The sequence below is a fragment of the Candoia aspera genome, chromosome 2 (genome assembly GCF_035149785.1).
Source record: "Candoia aspera isolate rCanAsp1 chromosome 2, rCanAsp1.hap2, whole genome shotgun sequence".
Taxonomy (NCBI): domain Eukaryota; kingdom Metazoa; phylum Chordata; class Lepidosauria; order Squamata; family Boidae; genus Candoia; species Candoia aspera.
Genome location: NC_086154.1, coordinates 8,100,027 through 8,122,770, shown reverse-complemented (window position 1 = coordinate 8,122,770; position 22,744 = coordinate 8,100,027). Strand labels below are relative to the sequence as shown.

The 22,744-nt window shown below is 45.9% G+C and overlaps 1 protein-coding gene across 1 annotated transcript; it reads left to right on the top strand.

The window, feature by feature from the left end:
• Positions 1–6,075: 6,075 nt before the first annotated feature.
• LOC134488881 (zinc finger protein 397-like) lies at positions 6,076–11,687 on the top strand. Its single transcript, XM_063291222.1, has 3 exons — positions 6,076–6,905; positions 7,765–7,885; positions 9,594–11,687. Exons 1-3 carry the CDS (start codon positions 6,177–6,179, stop codon positions 10,769–10,771), a joined length of 2,028 nt encoding a protein of 675 aa, XP_063147292.1. The 5' UTR covers positions 6,076–6,176; the 3' UTR covers positions 10,772–11,687.
• Positions 11,688–22,744: the final 11,057 nt, after the last annotated feature.

Here is a 22,744-nt window from a genome sequence, read left to right as displayed (position 1 = left end):
ACCAACATCCTCACAAAACTGGCGACTGGGTCTTGGTAAAAACGTGGAGGACTGAGAAATTACAGCCAAATTGGGAAGGGCCGCACCAAGTCCTGCTGATCACTGAGTCAGCCGTAAGAATGAAGGAAAGTGGGTGGACTCACTACAGCCGAGTTAAGGCAGTTCCGGCTCCAGATCCCCAGTGGAAGGCTGCTCCGGTCCCAGGACAACCACTAAAGCTGATTATACATAAACAGTGATCGATGTGCTGCTTCTGTGACTGTAATTGTATTACTGATTGCTGCTGTTGTTCTCACTGTTCGGACTGCGCCCCCTATCATCCCGACTGCCTAAAATTGTGCGGAGCAGAGACTGTAAGAGATGGGGGAGATGAGGGTTTTGCTTCTTCTGGTGGGGGTTTGGACTTGGAGGGGAAGGGGAACTGGGGTTGAGAACTCACGATGTGGAAAATGTTTAACACTAGTACAAAAGGGTAAAATAACTATGAAGACATTGCAATATCACACAGTAAAACCTTCATGTAATAAGCCTCTCCATGAAGGAACCTGCAGGGTAAACAACACTCAATACCAATGGTGTGAAACCTTAACGGGAATCACATGTTACAACCAGAAGGAAGTACAACAGGTGCTCAGGTTCACTATCTCACTTCATAATAGATTAGATGGGAGGGATGGGCGGTCACCTTTTGCCACCACTACTGTGGGGGCGTTAGGCTCTCAAATCAGTTTTCCATTCGACCTATGTAAAATAATCAACCAGAATAAAAAAAGTGGGTGTGGAGGGTTAGAATGGGAGAGGCGATATATGGTGGAAAATAAATATATGTGTGCCTTTCCTTACCATACTCCAGAACAAGACAAAGCTGGGTTGAATAAACCCAATTGTGGGGCTGCAGAGGCATATTATTGCCCTAACTGGGACTGTGTATCAGCTGCCACCTGGCCAAACCCGCCTCGGTTAAGTTATGTGCATCAGAACTTACGTTTACTAAAGGGGGTGGCTCGGAGTGATTGTAAGCTTGAAGACTGTAACCCAGTGACTATTCAAATAACTCCAAGACACCCTCTAAAGTACAGCTATGGGATTTTTATAGAAGGAAAAGGTAGAGATCCTGGCACAATCATAGATCTGCAAGTAAGGAGGGAAGTAGTAGATCAAGGAGAGAAAAAAGAAATCACTTGGTCTGTATATGACACTCTTCAGAAAGCAGGAGAACAGCAGATAGTATCTGAACAGGCTCAAAATTTATTCATCCAAATGGCTGAGGGAATAGCACAAACTCTAATGGTAAAAAATTGTTTTGTGTGTGGGGGGACAAATATGGGAGAAAAATGGCCTTGGGAAGCTCAAGAAGCGGACCCAGAATATTTTAACAATTTGACCAAAACCGGCAACATAGGTGTTAGAAAGGAACCCACGGACCTTGTTTGGTCCCTCACCACCAACCTAGTTGCCCAAAACTGCTTCCGTAGGAACGGAACTAAGGAGGTGGGAAACCTCATGTGCAAAGGGGTTTGGGAAGTGAAAACAGAATGGTCTGAAGCTAAATGGTGGAGTGCTGGGGACAGCCCACGGCCCAACCGCTTCCATTGGAAAAACACAATAGCTCCAGAAGGAATGTATTGGATCTGTGGAAATAGAGCATATGAGCAGATCCCAAAAGACTGGAGTGGAACGTGTACTTTGGGATGGATTAGACCTTCTTTTTTCCTCCTTCCTATGAAAGCTAAGCAGATATTAGGGGTATCCATATATGATGAGGTGGGAAGTAGAGAAAAAAGAGATGTGGGGGGTTCAGAGGGTTTTGCAGGAGTAGCAGTAGGGAGATGGAAAGAGGATGAATGGCCCCCTGAAAGAATTATTGCCTATTATGACCCAGCCACTTGGGCTGAGGATGGATCTTGGGGTTATCGCACTCCAACATATATGCTCAATAGAATAATAAGATTACAGGCTGTGCTAGAATTAGCAGGTAGAAGAATAGATGCTGCTCTAAATGTTATTGCCCAACAACAGGATAAGCTTAGGGTTGCTTTATACCAAAATAGATTAGCCCTGGACTATATCTTAGCAAAGGAAGGAGGGGTTTGCAGAAAATTCAACCTAAGTAACTGTTGTCTGGAAATAGACAAAACTGGAAAGGTGGTGGCTGATCTCACTCAAGACCTACGAAAACTAATACATGTTCCAGTTCAGACATGGAAGGGAACTTTCAACCCAGAAATAGGGGGATTCCTGGGCGGGCTGTTCACGAGCTGGAAGCAAGCTCTCATGATGGGAATTTTGATCCTGGTAGGATTATTGTGTATCCCATGTCTCATCCCGCTTATCAAAAATATTGTTCAAAGCACAATTGAAAGTATGGCCCCCCACAAGATTATGTATCAAAGATTAGAGGAAAATGACCCAAAAGAATACATAGAAGAGAAACATCTTTTGAAACATTTTGAGTTTAAGGCAGGAAATATAAGTCAGTAGTGGAAGGGGGGATTGTGAGAGGGGGAAAAAGCAGGGGTTCACAGAACCCCTGAATGTGCCTTAAACTCATCTAAAAGAAAAAAAAAAGAGCTGCCTGAAAGGAAGGAGGGGGAGGAGGGAAAATGGGTGCTAAAACAGTCATTAGGTTTAGAATTTGTAGCTGATGATAATGGGTGATAACCGGCGCCAGCAAGGTTATGCAACGGGGGAGGGATGGTTAGGATTGTGTAGACTTTCTTGGGAAGTAAGAAGGAAATACAGGCCCTGATATACATCAAAACGTTAGAATTAGCACGGAGTCGAACACATTCTTGAGGATGTGATCAATAACCATACATGTCTCAAGGAGGTGTTGATTACTTTCATCACATATCTGTTTTTCCTCTTCCTGACAAAAAGGCAATCACGGTTATCTTGACCTTATGTAAATTAAACTAGGATCTGGTGAGCCATCCGAGTCAAAAACAACGATAAGGATTGTAGGAACATCCTGACATCCTGCTGGCATTGTAAATTTGTAAATCAAAGTGGCTACTTCAAGGTAACAGGAAGAATGTGAGCTGAACCCTCAAAGGAGGGGGATGACAGGCAAGGAGGGTATAAAGGTATAGTGTTAACTTCGTTCAGGGTCCCTTCTTGCACGAGGGACCCGCCTTTGCAAACGCGTTACAAATAAACTCTTTTCTCTGCATCATCAAAACTTGTGGATTGGAATTCTTCTGGGAGGTTTTTCCCGCTGACACCCTGATATTGTTCCGCAGTAGCCGCCGGGCCATTAAAAGACCTGCCCTGAGCATCCTAAGCCTACGGAACTCATCGCCCCGTGAATTTATTTATTTATATTTATTTATTTATATTTCAAATTTCTATCACCGCCCACCTCGCCCGAAAAGGGGGCTCTGGGCGTTGAATCGTGAGCCGCAAACGCCTCCTTTATGGCGAGGAAGGGGCGCTGCAGGCGCCTTTCCGCTTTGGAGCCGCAGGACCGCGAGGAACGCGCTTCTCCAGCCCCGCCGCCCCAACCTTTCCCGAGAAGCGAGACGGATCAGAAAGAGCGAAGCGGCGGAGGGCTAGAGGGGACTCCTCTTCTTTTTGCTTTTTTTTTTTAAATTTGCAAAAGGATGTGAACTTCGAAATCCTCTTCCTAGCCTGGCTCCTCCCCCGGAAATGGACTCTTTGAAAATGTATAGAAATTGGAGGGGGGAGTGCATCTGCTCCCCAGCAGGGTTTCTCCAATTTGTATTTTTAAAAATACAATTGCAGACAGCCGGGAGGAAGGAGAAACTTGAGCAGCACGGGGGAGTAGGGAGCAAGGACTACAGGGCTAACGCAGGATCGCTTTTCTAGCGCAACGGAAAAGAATTTGGAAACGCGAAAAAGAGGCAGGTAAACTTTATTATTCATAATATTATCACCCTATTATAATTATTATTAGTGTTATTCGTTCATTTTCATTTATAGCCCTTTTTCTGAAGAGCTCAAGGTGGCCTAAATAGAAGCCCCTGTTTTATCCCCCCAACAACAACCTTGTGAGGTAGGACACAGAGAGAGAGAGAATTCTGCATCAGTCGATCCCTTTCTTTCTTCCCAAGCGAGGGAAGTGGGTGGCTTGGTTTGCGCCATTATTGCTTGCTTTATATGTTTTCCAATGTTGTAATGTATGCTTGTATTCTTAATTTATTTTAACTGTTGATTATTTTATTGTCACCCCCTTTGAGATTTCTTTTTTAACATCGGAAGTAGAATACAACTATCATAAATAAAAAAGTAAAATCCAAACAGCCCTTTCAAAGGCTGTTGTCTTGTATTTGGCACTTTTCAGGTGTTCTGGACTACAGTTCCCATAATTCCTGTGTGCTAGTGTCCAACCCTATTGAGTGGGATTTATTTATTTATATATTAAACAAATTTATAAGGCCGCCCAACTCACACGTGCTGACTCCGGGTGGCTTAGAAAATTGGCCACTGAGTTGGGGAAAGAGGCTCCTAAGATTAACAGATGGAAAACATTTGGGTGCGGTGTGAACCCAGCCAATAGCAGCTCATTAATAAACCATTCTAGAGGTGACGGACTCGTCCCTGGGGGAGCTGGGGGTGTTGACGACTGACAGGAAGCTCTGGCGTGGGCTGGTCCATGACGTCACGAAGAGTCGGAAGCGACTGAACGAATAAACAACAACAAAATAAACCATGATGAAATGGGGGTTAGTACAGTGTGTGAATCCAGTCCAAACAAAAAACCAGACCATGTTGATCTCTGATTGGCTCTTGGCATGCTGGAAAACAAATGGCCAGAGACAGAATTCAAACTTTGCCACTCAAATTATTATTATTATTATTATTATTATTATTATTATTATTATTATTATTATTTATTAAACTTGTATGCTGCCCAACTCTCAACAAATCTGGGTGACTCATAACAGTCAAGTGAAGAAATTACAATAAAATCAATCAAACATAAAATTGCATATCTGGGCATTGCAGGAGGGAAAAGGGTGTGTGCATCACAGCCCCATTTGGTTTGCAAATATATGATCTGCATCATTTGCAGGATGACATCATGGCGCATGTAGCATCATGTTGACATCACAGCTTCTGCTGGACACTCATATGTAAGCATATGAAACTTGCTTGGTAGTAATAAAAGATAAAAATAATCACCTACAATGGACAAAGGCAGGCACAACCCCAATCTTGCCATCAAAGGTTGGACTGTGTCCGCGAACCATCTAATCCACGAGTAAGCAAGGTGCACGCTGTGGATGGTAATGTGCCCTGGGCTCCTCCTCTCAACCCTTCGAGGTAGGCCAGGTCAGGGAACAGATGCCACAAGTAATACTAGAACTCTACTTCATAGATTTAAGCTATACTAATGACATGATGGTGTCTCTCCTTTCCTGCCTCCTACACCAAAGAGCAGGGTTTTTCAACCTTGGCAACTTTAAGAAGTGTGGACTTCAGCTCCCAGAATTCCCCAGCCAGCCTGCTGCCAAAGAGAGTTGGGGGGGGGCAATCTTGAGTTTCTTTCTCACACTTTCCTGTTTTCCCGCGCTAAGCTCATGTTTTACTAATGGCCTCTGCATATCTTCTCGAAGGTCACCTCTGTGTTTCTCTTTACCTGCTTTGGACTTTATCTGGCTCTCTGCCCATACTGAATGTCTTTTTAAAATTTAGAGTCTTAACAAAAAACATTAAATGGAAATCTGGTATTCAGCAGAGCCAAGCACCAGCCATTAGCTCTTCCGTAGGTTCCTTGGTCCTTTCAGTAAATAAAATAAAACAGGAGGGGGCTTTGTTTGGAAACACGCTCATCCACTGAGAATATGCAGGGAGCATCCTGGAGAAAGGAGGTAACCTCACAATTTTGCTTTCTCTTTTTGGGATTGGCCACGTCTAACACAGCAGAAGAAGTGACTCGGGCCACCATTTTGTGCAAGCGCCCCTGACTGGCTCCAAAACATGCCCACCATCTCCCAGAGAGATGCCTAGACCTGATTTAACCCCAAGACATCCACCCCAAGCCCTTAGCTCTCGCTGTGGCTGATTTGCAAATTCCTTTTGTGTCTTTAGCTTTTCTTCTGTGACCAATGATGAGTCGGAGATCGTAATCTGAGAACTCGCCCCAACGCCCTTCCAGCACCCTTGCGACAGTTCGGATCCCCGGGGCGGATTCTGGAACAAAGGTCTGGGTGATGCTTTTGTCTGGAGACCTGCCAAGAAGGAAAATGGAGGAGCGGGGCCCCAGGGATCACCCGCCGGGACTGCAGAAAGACCTTCTCTGGGGGGAATCCCTGCCCCGGAGGACGGGAAGAGAGGTCAAGCAGGAACCGGACGAGGGATCCCTTCAGCAGTGGGAAGCTCAGTGGCGGGAGTTCCTGAAGATGGTGGAGACCCCATGCCCAGGGAGCAGCAAGCCATCGGCGGATCCGTGGGAAAACAGTTTGGCCTTCCTGGGCTCCTTCGAGCAAGTGGCCAAGGCCTGTCGGTGGCCTGAGGAGGAGTGGGTAGCCCGGCTGCGGCCTGCGTTGAGCGGGGAGGCCGAGCAGGCCTTTCTGAACCTGGAGGGGTGCAGCAAAGGGGATTATGGGAAAGTGAAGGCGGCCATTTTGCGAGGGGATGCCTGGCGGCGGGAGGAGCAGCGCCAGCGTTTCCGGCGCTTCCGTTACCAGGAGGCCGAGGGGCCAAGAGGGGCTTACAGCCGCCTCCAGGAACATTGCCAGCGGTGGCTGAAGGCGGACATGTGTACGAAAGAGCAGATCGTGGAGCTGCTGATCCTGGAGCAGTTCCTGGCCATCCTGCCCGCGGAGGTGCAGCGTTGGGTCCGGGAGTGCGGCCCAGAGACCTGCTCCCAGGCGGTGGCCTTGGTTGAGGACTTCCTTGGGAAGCAGGAAGAGCTCTGTATGCCGGAAAACCACGCAGGGGTATTTCAATACGTCCTTGCTATGGGGTGTGGGGAACGTCAACGAGAGGGTTGCGCTAGAGCAGAAGTCCTTGCCCAACCCATTTTTCATTACCCCACCCTGGTCTGTTGATCATCCATGCAATTACAGGTAGTCCTTGCTTGCCAACAGTAATCAGAGTCACTTTTGTGACATGGGCAGTTTATACATTTGATTAATAAATAAACAGATAAAATCGGGACTGGGAACGCCATCACTAAGCGATATGGTCGTAAGGTGCGATGTTACGTGACCGTGCCGACTTATGATGGTAGTTGCAGCAGTCCACATTGTCATCATTAGGCAAATCCTGTGCAGTTGTGCATCCCACGTTCACACGATCGCCATTTGTGACTTGCTGGCTTCCCCATTGACTTTGCTTGTGGGAAACACAGGGCAGGTGGCAAAAGATGATCACATGACAGTGGGACGCTGCAACATCATAATTGCGATCTGGTTACCAAGCACCCGAATTGTAATCACATGACCACAGGGACACTATGAGGACCCATTGTAAGTCCCCTTCATTTAGCACCGTTGTAACTTTGAACGGTCGCTGAATGAGTGGACGTTAAGTGAGGACTACCTGTAGTCTGCATTTTACAATCCTTTGGCATTCCTCCAGCACACTCAGCTTTGGGCCTCTAAACATGTACCCCAGTGCCCTGACTTGGTGGCCTCGTTGGTCAAAGGGCAATGGAAGCCACACCCAAAGTTTGGAGGGTTCTTATATCCCTGAAGGTTGAAGATTGTGCTCTCTGAGTTCGTTGCTTGTTTTCTACACCGGCTGTTGAGTGAGCAAGGGGCTGATAGAGGGGGAATGCAATCCTTTCCTTTACAGATACTATCGGAGGAGGCAACAACCATCTCCAGAATTAGCCAGGCTGCACCTGATGCTGAGTGGAGGGTGCTGTATGTGGAAACCAAACAGGAGGACAGTGATGCCAGTGCTGACGTCTTGGGTAAGAAGGTGGGCTCTGGTCTTCCTTATGGCCAAGTGGACCATTTTTGCAGGATTTTGCAGTTTAACTGATGCTTCAAATTCCCGCTAGTTAACTGATCAGAATCTGTCTACCTCCAAACAGATGCTGTAGACTAGGGCTCCCATCATCCCCAGCCAGTATGGGTGGGCTGGCTGTGGGGGCGATTGTGATGCAAAAGTTCTAGAATGTTTTCCAGGATGGCAAAAACTTGATTTAAATTAATTGCTGGTTCAGGAATGCTGAGTCTTTGTGGATTAGTTTGTTATGTTCCAATTTAAATTTGTTGAGGTTTTTTGTTTTCTTTTTAAACAAAACATGAAAACAACATATAAAGAAGAAATAGAATACACAGGAATATATTAAAAACACACACAATTTGGGACTATATATAAGAGATGCAATGTTTTTGAACATCCCTATTCAATATTTTTTCCTAGAAAGGCATTTGTATGGATGAAGGTAATACATCAAGAATTCTTTTCTTTATTTGTAGCATTATTTTTTTCAGCTCCTATAATTACTTTCAGTTTTATTGCTCTGTTCATAGTTTTTGTTGTATGCCCCTAGACTGCCTTGGGGGAAAGAAAGAATATTGTGGTATTTTTCAAAAGACAAAGAAATAAACCAGCATCTTCATTCCAATGAGTTAAATGTTGGACAAGATGCACAGACAAGTCAAATAAAATGAAAGGTTGCTGTAATTCAGTGTTTTTCAAACTTGGCAACTTTAAGATGTATGGACTTCAACTTCCAGTATTCCCCAGGCAGCATGCTTATCTGGGGGATTCTGGGAGTTGATCCACACACCTTAAAGTTGCCAAGTCTGAAAAACACTGCTATAATTGCTGTAATTGGTCTAGGTTAGCTTTGACAAATATAAATAGAATTTCAGAGCTCAAGTTAGTGAATGGAAACCTTGGATATCAAAATGCCTGGGCCTCGAAGTTTCTTTGGAGGGTTTTTGTTTTGTTTTGTTTTCTTGTCCTAGAAGATATTTTAAGCTTAAATAAATAAATAAGGGGGACGTTTGCTAGAAATCAAAAGGCCAGCATCAAACCTTCTTAGAAAATGAAAATCCTGGCCAGTTGCAGCCCAGGGCTTTGGCCAGGAAGCCTCTCAGGCAAGAGAGAAAGCTGAGGAGGCAGCATCCAGGAGAGGCTGGAAAAGGAATCAGGGAGAAATTTCAATATGTTCTGGTAAGTCAAAACAAAATATGTTTTGAGATGGGCCTTGCCTGTCATCTTGTAATGGGCGTGTCACCTCTTGTTGATACAGGAGACCTTTTGGGAGAACTTCCTCAATGTGGTCCCAAAATTTCAAATCAGCCCCTGGGTATAAAAAGACTACCCGCCTAACCGAAAACAAATAGGCATTTCTCAGCTCATCTTTTCTCTCATTATTTTTTGGCCCTATTCTTTGCTTCTAGAAAGGGTAAGAACTGCAGTGAGGGAATGTTAAAATCCTACTAATTTAGCATCCTGGTGCTTCCCAGATGTTTGGGCTGCAGCTGCTGCAGTCCCTTGCCTTTGATCCTCTTGGTTGGGATGACCACTCAGAGTCAAGCAGCATATCAGTTCAATAAATTATCATCATTATTATTTAATTTGAAGCCCCAAATACCTGGAAGATGCTACTTCTGAATGATTTGGTTTGTGCTCTAACCAGCTTCCAATCTTAATTCCAACAGGAACTGAATGGAAGAGTGAGACTGGGGGGAAACTGTGTGAGAATTTCTCTGGAGGAACCAAGCAGGAACGCTTTGAAGAGAAATTCTGGAGTCGAGTTCAACCAGCAAACCAAGAAAGAAACCAACGAGAAGGATGGATAGATAAACCCCTTCCTTCTCCACTTGGAGATTTCCATCAGATCTCGCTCCAGCAAAAAAAACAGGAAGAAAAGGAAAGGGATGGATGTCTCCGTGATTGCTGGGAGATGTCTACTGAGATCGAATCCCAGAAGACGATACTTGGGAAGAACACTGGAGACAGGGAAACACCTCCTGAAGGGGGGAATTCATATCCATTCCTGGAAAATAGAGAGACGGTTCTTGGTGCTTTAGCTCTTTCGTCATATCAGGCCATCCACACTGACAAAGGGCAACATAAACGCTCTGATTTCAGCAAAAGCTTTTATGGTCCGTCTAATCTGTTGAAACACACAAGACTCCCAAAGGGGGAGAAGTTGTATAAATGCTTGGAATGCGGAAAGTGCTTCGGCCGCAGCGCCCATCTGACCTCCCATCAGATCATCCACACCGGAGAAAAACCGTACCGGTGTCTGGAGTGCGGGAAGAGTTTTGTCCAGAGTGCCCATCTCACCTCGCATCAAATCATTCACACGGGGGAGAAGCCGTACCAGTGCTTGGAGTGCGGGAAGAGTTTCAACAAGAGCACCAACTTTTTGAGGCATCAGAAGATCCACAAGGGGGAGAAGCCGCATCAGTGCCTGGATTGCAGCAAGAGTTTTTCCGACAAGCCGAGTCTCATTCAGCACCAAAGGGTTCACACGGGGGAGAAGCCCTACGGATGCTCAGAGTGCGGCAAGAGCTTCAGTCACAGGGGCAGCCTAAGTGCGCATCAGCGAATGCACACGGGGGAGAAGCCATACGTGTGCACAGACTGTGGGAAGAGCTTCCGGGATCAGTCGAGCCTTATTAGACATAAGAGAACCCACACCGGGGAGAAGCCTTACACCTGCGCCGAGTGTGGGAAAAGCTTCAGCCAGAGTACCAACCTGACTCTGCATCAGAGAATCCACACCGACGGGAAGCTTCCGGTGGATTCTCCCCAAATGCTTAACACGGGGGTGGCCATGTTAGTCTTTCCACCCAATCCTGCAAACAGTTTAGTGGCGCTTGAAAGCTGACACACCTCCTCCTGGTGCATCAGAGGCCTTCGGGTTTTCCATTTCCGTTCTTAGATGCCTATGCAGAAGTCAACCGATCCATGACTTTGCTTTCCAAGCTCCACCTCTCTGAAGCTTGGAAGGCCATTAAAAGAAGCAAAATCTGTCCGGTGTTCCCTGGAAGTATTCCCTTGGGAATCCCTTGCTTAAATGTTTGCCTTTTGTTGGCAATGTTAATGGTCTGGTTCAGGGTGGGGGGTGGGGAGCAGCTTCAATAGCTGAACTGGATTTGAACCGTTTTGTGTAAATACTGAGGGCGAGAGATGATAAAGCTATAAAATCCATCTGGAGTGTGGGAATGAGACTCTGGTTGAAGGATTTTGCAAAATCCACAGGCAGAGTATCCAGGGGAGAAGAGAGAGAGAAGCAGAAAAAAATGTTCCAGGGTGGAGTGTCTGTTCAAGGTCCCCACCAGCTGTGCCCATTTGTAGGAGACTCCATTCCATCTGTCAACCCGACTCCTGATTTCCTGATTTTTTTCTTCTCCAGGAGTCAGAATTAAGGCCATGATATACTGAGCTACAAATTAACCAAGCTTAACATGATTCTTGTTGGCAGAAACCTTTAAATGCCTTTCAGTTTTTCCTGCAAGGCTGGAATGCCATGGCCCTCTGGACAGTGTTGAAGGTCAACTTCTGATAACCACAGCCCATCTGGCTAGTGGTGAGGGGTTGCTGGGAATTGTAGTCCAGCAAATCTGTCTTTCTAAAACCAGCTCAGGTGACTTTGAAATGTTCCTCCTGTCTTTTTGGGAACGCTTGTATTTGCCAACAATAAAAGAAGCCTCAAGGCCAGTGTTTCTCAACCTTAACAACTTAAAGATGTGTGGACTTCAACTCCTAGAATTGGCTGGCTGGGGAATTCTGGGAGTTGAAGTCCACACACCTTCAACTTGCTAAGGGTGAGAAATTCTGCTCAGGGCCATCCCAGATGAGAGATGTAGCTATGAAGGCATAGCTGCCTTTGAAAATGGGGAGGAAGCACTTGAATTTTAATTTTGGCAAGAAATAAGAATAACACAACCCATAGCCCACTATTGCAATCCCCCTCCATTGTTTCAGACTCACCTGTTGCTCTTCAAAAGCATTCTCCAATGGTAGCTGGGAATGCTAGGAGTTGTAGTCCCACATCTGGAGGGCACCAGCTTGAGAAAGATCTCTTTAGGCTCAGGGATATGATATATTCTCACCTACAGCACTCTTCCAGGTACTTTGACTGGCTCCCCAAAATCACTACTAGGTTATCTGCCCACATAAACCCATCTTTATTAATATATTATGGTTGGTTGCAGAGCCAGCCAGATGTTTGGACTGGATTTGGCATTTTTGTCCAGCTATCGAGGCCTTCCCAAGGACATGGGATAGGCAGATGTTGTCTAATAAAATTAAAGGGATCATTGCAGGATGTATTATTATATACACAAACAACGCGAAATCACAGTTGCCCGTTCTTTAGCTGGAGTTGGCCTTCATTCACAGCGAGTTCTTCCCAAGAACCTAGGATGCCATAACGTATCAGCATAGTATATGTGCAGATCCAAGCAGTGTGGCCTTTTTAATTGACAGGTGGACATTTTATATACACACAGATTGTCTAAGCGCTGTCCAAGGCTTTTTGGAAGGGCACCCAGTGTGCCGATGATCACTGGGACCACCATGGCCAGTTTGTGCCATAATCTTTCAACTTTGATTTTCAGATCCTGATACTTTGAGATCTTGTCCAATTCTGTGTCTTCTACTGTCCCCTGGTATTGCTTATTATTCCTGCCATAGATGACAAAAGCTAGGTTCACACATCACATTAAAGCCATGATTTCTTTACCCGTGATTTGCAAACTAAGCCGCAACAGGCCGGGCTGGTTCAACACATTGCAACTGCACGCTGTTAAATGCAGAAGCTGGATTAACCCAAGTGCCCCATTTATCTTTCATGCCCCTCCCAAAGAAATTGCTCTATTACGCCATCTGGTGGTGGCTTGGTTCACACCTGGGATCAGGGCAGAAACCTGCAGTGGGAGGTTCTTTGCCCCCAACTTTTTCTCATTTTTAAAAAAAGCGATTGAAGCTCTTTTCCTAGGGAACTACCAGTTTCAAAGGGTTAAATCGATAGACCATGCTTCCTACAGCGGAGGCATCGAGAGGTTCCACTGTCACACAAAATGAGGTTCCTTTTCCAAGTTGGGGTCTGGTTTTGAACTGTTCTTTGCAACGCCAAAGAGAAACTAGGGAGAAAATGTTCCTTTTGCAAAGGGGTCAGAAGCAGAATGGACAGCCCCTGCTGCTTCCTTTGCCCTCTGCTATGATCAAATGAATATTTGGACCCAGAAAACCAATCTAGGTGGTTGTTAGGAGTTGACAACAACTTGATGGCACACAGTGTGTGTGTGTGTGTGTGTGTATTGCAAAGCCAGTTGAAGAGGAGCAATGGTGGGAGGAGCCCATGTCTCTGCCTCCTGTTTGTGATCATCCCAGTGCAATATTTCTCAACCTTGGCAACTTTACAATGGGTGGACTTCAACTCCCAGAATTCCCCAGACAGCATCTTAAAGTTGCCGAGTTTGAAAAACACTGTGCTAGCAGGATAGAATCCTAAAAGTATGAGGAATGCAGGGGCATCATAATAAGGTCACCCTCGAAGTTTTATCAAGGGCCTTTCAGTGCAAGGATCACACTGTGATTTATAATATTTTTTTTTCTTTCCTATGTAGTATACCACATCAAACATTCGGAGTCCTTGGTACTTTCTGAGCCTTGTTGTTTTCTTGCAGACGTTTCATTGCCGGACTAGGCAGCATCTTCAGTGCAAAGAGGGAGTGGGCCTTGCTCTCCGTTTATATACTGTGGCTTGCCCTGCTTGTGTTGGTGGGGTGTTGGCTGCTTGGTTGATTGCCTGAGTTAATAGTTCCTTGATGAGGGTGTATTGTGCTGTTTGATAGTTCATCTGGTGTTAATCCTGGTGTTGATTTTTGCACATCTGGGTGTTGATTGCTGGCGAGGAGGTGTACTGGTCTATTAAGTCAGTCAACCAAGCAACCAACAGCCCAATCAAAGAACTCCCAAGGAGAGAGCAACACCCCCACCAACACAAGCTGGGCAAGCCACGGTATATAAACAGAGAGCAAGGCCCACCCCCTCTTTGCACTGAAGATCTTGCCTAGCCTGGCCATGAAACGTCTGCAAGAAAACAACCAGGCTCAGAGAGCACCAAGGACTCCACCGTTCAACCCTGAGCTACAAATACTCGCTTCGATTGGTACACCAAACATATGTAACCTGTAACCTTGCTTTGTTTGGGGTTCTTCTGTGGTTTGGCAGGTGGCCAGTGGTCGCTGTAGTTGTGCATGCCAAAAGCTACTTCCTTCCCTCCATCTCCAATCGCTTTGGTTCCTAATTTAAGTGGGCATTTTTCCCACAATAGTTGGTACCTCCTTTTTAGCCAAGCTTGTTCTGCAGACTCTGCTCTAGAGGTTAGATAGTGTTGAAGTAAATGGTCCAATTGTCTGATTTGGTATAAAGGAGCATGTGGTGTTTCTAGGAACCCTGTTCTGATGTGTGTTTGGACTTTATGCTGAGGTTCCACAGCCCTGTGTCTCCAGCATGGTACCTGGGAGTGCCCGCCAATGTCCTCTTTGTGCCTGCCAAGCTCGCTCGCGCTCTCCCTATTTTTTCTATTTTTTTCTTATAGGAATTGGAAGCTAGCACACTGCGAAGTGAAATACCAGCTGCAGTCTGTTTTTCCAACAATGCTTCTGGACCCACAAATACCCAAAGGGCTTCTCAAAAATCAACTGGTTGGTGGGCAACTGGAGCCCCATTTGCTTCTGATAATAGTCTGTTCTCGAACGGGCCACCCCCAGTATGGCAAATTATTTTGAGAAAAAGTTCATAATATTTCACTTTCCTCTCTGATACAAAAACATTGGGGACCCCTGCTTAAGCTTTGGCCTGCATCTGTTTTAAAGGAAATGGTTAAAAAAATTAGGCTGGGCTGTCATAACAAGGTAATGCCTACAAAATTGTTTTTTTTGCAGTTGAGTTGAATGTGTGAACCCAGCTACTGTGGCTTAACATCTGTGAAACAGACTTTGATGTCATGTTCAGCAAACTTGGATTAAAAATCCTGGCAGATGCAGCTTCAGAGTGCAAATTTTATCTATCTATCTATCTATCTATCTATCTATCTATCTATCTATCTATCTATCTATCTATCTATCTATCTATCTATCTATCTATCTATCTATCTATCTATGATATCTAACTTATCCCCGCCCATCTCCTCCCGTCGGAGGCCTCTGGGCAGTTTACAACAAATGATTAAAACCATCAGAATAATAAAATACAATAAAAATACTACAAATAGAAATAAAAATAAAGAATAAAAAATCCAAGTGGTGAAGCATCTAAAACAGTCCAAGTGTGGGAGGAGCGGTCTAAAACAACCATCCCCATGTAGCTCTATTCCCCTCTCCACCCCAAGCGAGGCGGCAGAACCAGGTCTTCCGACTCCGCAGAAAGGCCAGGAGTGAAGGTACCCGCCTCACCTCCGGGGGCAGCATGTTCCAAAGGGCAGGCGCCACTGCAGAGAAGGCCCGCCTCCTGGACCCCGCCAGATGGAATTCTCTTGCAGACGAGGTCCGCAGCATGCCCTCTCTGCGTGACTGGGTGGGACGGGCTGATGAAGCGGGGAAGAGGCGGTCCCTCGGGTAATCCAGCCCCATGCCATGTAGGGCTTTAAAGGTGATAACCAACACCTTGAATTGGACCTGGAAGCAAACTGGTACCCAGTGCAGCTCGCGTAGCGAAGGTGTTATATGTGCCCTTCTGGGGACACCAAAAACAGCTCGCGCAGCTGCATTCTGGACAACCTGGAGCCTCCAGATACTTTTCAAGGGTAGCCCCATGTAGAGCGCATTGCAATAGTCTATCTGAGAGATAACAAGGGCATGAGTGACTGTTCGAAGGGCCTCCCGGTCCAGGAAGGGGCGTAACTGGTGCACAGCACGTAGCTGCACAAAGGCCCTCCTGGCCACAGGTTCCACCTGCTCTTTGAGCAGGAGCCGTGAGTCCAGGAGGACCCCCAAGTTACGCACCGGGTCTGTCTGGGGCAGTGCAACCGCATCCAGAACCAGAGATGTTAATGTCCTGGATACAGAAGAACCATTAACCCACAGCCACTTGGTCTTACCAGGGTTCAGTTGAAGCCTGTTGTTCCCCATCCAGGCCCCCACAGCCCCCAGACACTCAGAGAGGGTGGTCACGGCATCACTTACTTCACCCGGGGTGGAGATATACAGTTGAGTATCATCAGCATACTGATGATACCTCATCCCATGGTGACGGATGATCTCACCCAGCGGTTTCATGTAGATGTTAAAAAGGAGAGGGGAGAGTACTGATCCCTGTAGCACCCCACAAAGCGGGCTGCGGGGCCGATCTCTCCTCCCCTATCAACACCGACTGGGATCAGCCCTGGAGGAAGGAGGTGAACCAGCCAAGACCGCACCGCCCACCCCCAACCCCCTGAGCCGCCCCAAAAGGATGCCATGGCCGATGGTATCGAAAGCCGCTGAGAGATCAAGCAGAGCAAGGATGGATGCACTGCCCCCATCCCACTCCCACCAGAGATCATCCGTATGTGCGGCCAATGCCGTTTCCGTCCCATAACCGGGCCTGAAACCTGACTGAAAGGGGTCTAGATAATCCGTTTCCTCCAGGACCCTCTGGAGCTGCAAAGCCACCACTTTCTCAACCACCTTCCCCAAAAAGGGGAGGTGGGAGACTGGGCGAAAGTTGTCCAGAACAGTAGGGTCCAGCGATGGCTTCTTGAGGAGGGGGTGTACCATTCCTCCATACAAATTCCTCCATCAGTGGAAATCTACAAGTTAGGATGACAAAATCAAACTTTGCCAGATTCTGTCTGCTCTGAGAAACATCTATTGACTTTCCCTCTAAGTGTTTTAAAGTCTGTAACATCCTAACTATGTAAAGGATACTGTGTGACCTTCAAGCATTCCTACTTTGGCATTCAAGTTATAGTAACATGTAATTTGCTTAACCATGGTTTGTTGAGTAAGCCTTATTTGATTGATTCCCAAAATGCCTTAATCATTGTTTACAAACCACACTGACACAGCTCACACCTTTTGCTAAGCCAAAAACAAACTGTCTTAAGGCCAACTGTGGAAATGTGAATCCAGCTAGCCTGGCACACTGCAATTTATCATCTAACCAAGTTAATATTTAAAAGAGCACTTCCACCAATATCATCTTCATAGTCCAGTCAGACTCCACCCTAAATCTTGCTGCCCCCCACTTCCAGCACGTATTTCTTGTAAGCCAGAAGGAATCCGCACTGCACATATGCGCTGCATACTTCATGCACTGCAATTGGGCATTTTCTTTACCATCAAACTGGCCATTGACTGAACTTTTGAAAAAGTTCTTCACAACCATAAACCAGTTAGTTGTTTGATTTTTTTGGTCACTAGGAAGCGGCAAAAAGGTTTTTTCTTTTAAATATCTATCAGCTGCCATCTGGTGGTTGTCCAGATCGACACAGTCAGCCTGCAGCTGTTGGATAATAATGTCGAAGAGCTGAAATTTGAAAAAGGCATTGCTGGGAGAATTGGTGTGGGGCCAGTAAACTCCCCTTGGAGCATAACTTGAGGGGAGGGAAGTGAAGGGGCACAGGGAGGGAATTCCATACAACACAGGGCACAAAACCTAGGTCCTATCAATTGAAGTTGTCGTATCAATTACACTTTCAGTTATAGCATCAAGGCAGGGTAGGCTAGTCAATTTCAGAGCTCGCTCTCCAGGTCCACTGATTGACCAACTCCACAATTCCCACTGTGTGCCAGGGTGCCTTGGAACACTGCAAACTCACAGGAGTGTGGCAAGATATTTAAAACTTTTGCAACATTCATTTGTGATGTCTTATCTTTGCAGCACTAAGGGCACCATGAATCAAGAAAGTTTGGGAACCTCTGGGCCCACCCATTAATAAAAATGGCTGCAGAAGCCAGGATTCTGGTCTTCCTCACAGCTGAAGAGCATTGTTGAACAGGCACTGAGCCCAGGGACCTGGACAACAGGGGGCAGTCCCACAGCAGACCTGCTAAGCCAAATGAGGCCAAACAGATTGGCCCCTTGGCTATATCATCTTAATCCTCTTCCTCCATAAGCCGTACGTTGTCCCAATGGGATGTCTCAAGCTGGAATAAGAGGGAAAACACCACTTCTAGAACAGAGCATGTAAAAGTATTTTGGGGCCACCTCAGCTGCAGGCTGGTACAAGGTTAGTGCTGGCATGAGGGCATGTCCTTTAAAAACAGAGGGGCAACTTTGTGCCAGGCACAGACGCCTCATGGATGAGATGCATGGCTATGCTCCAATTTCTCTTCCTGTTGCCTTTTGGACTCCAAGGTGACGGGTCACTCTCTCCCCAAGTTCCACCCACTTCCTCCTCTTTAACCAGCACTTCCTCTTGGTGAGGATCTGATCTAGAAGAATAGATAATTCTCTTTTTTTCCCTCTTCTTCTGCCTCTTGGGCAATGAACCAGTCAATGAGACCAAGGGGGACTTTTGGGGACAGAAAATGGATTCTCCAAGGGTAATCCGTAGTAAAAGCCAAAGTGGCTGTGAGGGGTATCCAGTCAGCGTAGTGACCATCTGAACTTTTAATACCGATAACTGGACATAGTTACCAGGCCCACTTACAAACTGTCTCCCAATTTCTCTAGTCACAAAACAGCCACCACGGTGCAGGCATCCCATCTTGAACCCCTACTTTGTTGTTTATTCGTTCAGCCACTTCCAACTTGTGACTTCATGGACCAGCCCACGCCAGAGCTTCCTGTCGGTCATCAACACCCCCAGCTCCCCCAAGGTCGAATCCATCACCTCTAGAATATCATCCATCCATCTTGCCCCTCTTCCTTCTGCCTTCCACTCTCCCTAGCATCATCATCTTCTCCAGGGTGTCCTGTCTTCTCATTATGTGGCCAAAGTACTTCAGTTTTGCCTTCAATATCATTCCCTCAAGTGAGCAGTCTGGCTTTATTTCCTGGAGGATGGACTGGTTTGATCTTCTGGCAGTCCAAGGCACTCTCAGAATTTTCCTCCAACACCACAGTTCAAAAGCATCGATCTTCCTTCTCTCAGCCTTCCTGATGGTCCAGCTCTCGCAGCCATATGTTACTACGGGGAACACCATTGCTTTAACTATGCGGACCTTTGTTGTCAGTGTGATGTCTCTGCTCTTAACTATTTTATCGAGATTTGTCATTGCTCTTCTCCCAAGGAAACCCCCACTTACAAACTAGCTGTATCATTATCCAAGGGTACCCCAAAATCAATAAGCCTTCTAGAGGCAGTTGCTTTCTTTTGCACGTTACCCAACAAAATACTTTAAAAATAAAAATCTTTGCTAAAGGGGACCCGAGATGGCCCTAAGGGACATGGCACTGATTCCTTGAGCAGTGCAAAATAGATTTCCGGTTGCACTGAGGAAAGGGAGAGGGAGGACAAGGGGAAAAAAAAAATCTAACGGCTGTTTCCTCAAATACAGAAACATAAAACTGAGCAGCAGCTGAACTGTTTGGGTTACTCAGCATACACGTCGGGAATCCTGGTTGTTTTTAGAAAACCCCAGGAAAGGAACTGGTAGGACTCAAACAGGACTGAGCATGCAGTATAGACCACTGAACGGGACAGACGCCAGACCACCACATTTTGATGGAGACCCCATAATTTCAAAGTGCACAGGCCTCATGATCCCCCACAACAAAGTGTTGCTGTATTTTCTTTCTTCCATCTGACTGAGCCCTGTTCCCCAACTCCAGTTGACAAATCGTATTTTTGACATTTTTTTCCCTCAGTAGAAAAGAACAAAAACAGACTCTACGAATTAAAAAGCCATGTGTCAAAAACCACAGGCACCATGAAGTAGATGGAACTGCAAATGACCTTTTTATTTTAGAGATCTCTTAATTGGGCAAAACCACCCTTTTAACGGACAGGCTACTACTTCCAAAATTAAGAGTAGCTTTCAAGATGGAAATGGAAGAAGTAGAAATGGCCCCTACCAGCTGGGAGAAATCAAATTGGACTTCCAAACGGCACAGGGAATGTAATTTCTTACTTTTAAATCATGTCTCTAGAACCTGTAAGGATTTTATTTTTAACCAAACTCTTTATCTCTGTTTAAAAAAAATACCTAAGATTCACTCCTTGGTCTGAACATTTAAAATGTACTTTGTTATTTTTACCGTAACACTAAGAAGTGATTGAAATTGGAATTGTTCGGTGGGAAAACACTGGAGGCTAGCTTCACACTGTGCTGCGTCTTGATTTGTTGATTAAATTGTAATTGGCTGGTTTTGTACAACAGGCCAAGACAAAACCAAACCAAGCTAACCATTGTTTTGCCTCAACATGATGTGTGACTTCAGAGAAAAGCAGAAGACCAGCTTCTGCAACTGGGTAGACCAACATACCAAACTTGGAGCATATGACGGAAGAAAAGCCAATGCTGTGAACTCCCAGCTCTTTTAATGCAATGACAGCCTACTTTTCTTCCTTCCATAAGAATATGAGCCAACCTGCTGCATTTTCTTTGAATCGATTCTTTGATTGCACCATTGTAGCCACCATCTTGACTTTTCTGACCATTGAATAAACCATGGATTGGGCTGTGTTGGCTTCAGGGCTCAGTGACTGTGGTCTAGAGACAGATATCTGACATTTTGCCAGCAACTGTGGCTGGTATCTTCAGAGGCAAGGTGGTCTACTACGAAGACCACAGGCAACTGGCCAGAAATTGACTGGGCTCCTGTCTTTATAAGCCAGGTGTCCTGACTGCTGATTGGTCTTTAGGCAAGCTGATTTCCGATTGGTGCAGGCTGCTGAGAGCCAATCAGAGACCAGCCCTCACCAACCTGCAACAATCAGAAACCAGCTCAGCTAAGGACCAATCAGCAGTCAGAACACCTGGCTATAAAGACAGGAGCCCAGTCTGCCCCTGCTCAGTTGCCTGTGAGGATACCTTGCCTCTGAAGATGCCAGCCACGGTTGCCAGTGAAATGTCAGAAATCTAGAGAAGACTGTGGTCATTCAACCCTGAAGCCCAACACTGCCCAAAAGATGCCAGCTGTGAAAGCCTATACCAGTAAACCATGGGTTGTTGTACGGTATTACACCACAGAAACTAGGTTGCAACTGGGACGTCTGTAGGATGTGGTCAAAAAAATCAAGATGATGGCCTCAACAGTGCAATCAAAGGCACCATCTTGACTTTTCTGACCACATCCTGTGGACACCTGTTTGCAACAGTGGCTTAGTGTGAGGGCTGGAAGGACCGAAGTGGAATGGAAAATCTTAAGACCAGACAGCTCCATTACAATAATGATGCTGAGACGTCGACTGCCTCGAGAGAGAGAAACCACCTCAATCTGTTCGGATGCACTGAGACTGCCATGTATACCTGGATCTATGGCATGGGGCTTACCGTTGGCAACTGCTGCTGTTCTGCTATGCTACGGCTTTTCTAGTATCTGTAGTAAAATGATCTTATCAAGAGCTGGTCCTGGAATTCAAGAATTCACATTCAAGAACTAGCCTGCATGAAGCCTGATGTTTAGTAAGATATGTGAATGGGGTGGCCTGGTTTCTCACTTATGCCTGGCCAATCCAAAGAGATATCAAGCAACAACAGCCAAAATAGGGAATTTGCACAGGCATCGGCCAAATAAGTTACGATGATCACTGTCCTCATCTGCAAGACTGACTTTGGTTTGTTCAACAAACTGTGGCAAAAACAATCCATGGTGGAGGTGATGCATGAATCCAACCAGCAATCACTGTTTTACATCACACTAAGCCATGTTAAGATGGGCTTGGCACGCTAGCCAGTGCCCAGGTGATGTCTGAAACTGCAATTAAGGCTCTCTCTTTAATTTTATTTGCTTCTGCAATTTATATGCTGCTCAATCCCAGAAAAAAAAGGTTCTGGGTGTCCTTTAGCTTAGCTTCCGTGGGGAGACTCAAAACTGGCACCCAACACACCCAACATAGTCAGAGCTTCAATCGCACCATTGTGGCCACCATCTTCACTTTTTTGACCAGATCTTGCAGGCACCGCTCCTTGAACCTTGCTTCTAAGTATTGCCTGAACCTGGATGGAGGATTAATTAACACTTCACTTTCCTTTCTGGCTCCCAAAATGAGGGCCTGAATCACTTCTGCAGATTAACGTTGGCCAACTGGGCCATCATGATTCTGTAGTTGGGTTGTTCCAATCAATTAAAAAAATAAACCAGGACATGACAGTCAGCCAAATACTATCAAGGGGAGGTCTGTAAATTAGTTATAGGAACCTTCTCTTTGTTAGTAGAAAGCCATCTTTTGAAATACCCCCAATACTTCTCACATTTCCTCTTTCTCCTTTTCCCTTGAGAATCAGAGCTACAAATGGGCCTGTAAGCAAGCCAGATCAATCTTTCTAAACTTTCTAAAATCAGAGCCCCTATTTGGGGGGGGGGGAATAGCAGGGGGATGGAATCACTCTCTAAATCTAAAAATTTAGATATTAAGTCTAACAGTATGAATCCGTGTACACCCACCCCTTTTAACCATTCTCTACCCGGAGAACGTGGTGGCCCTTGAGATCCAACGTTAGATTGTGTGTTATTTTGCTTCCTATGAAGTAGCACCCCCTCCTGTTCAAAGTGGAATTCCCTCATCTAGTTCTTACAGGCTCTCCAGGAACTAAAAGGCCAGCCAATCAGATCTCAGTTCAAAAAAAATGAGAGTCCTTCTTTGTAGACTTTTCAGTTCTGTTCCACAGCTGGCGGATTCTCCCTTTCTGGAAAAAGAAAACGTAAACCCTGCAATGCGGATCCAGGATGGATTCTGAAGAGAAGGGGTGACCGTCTA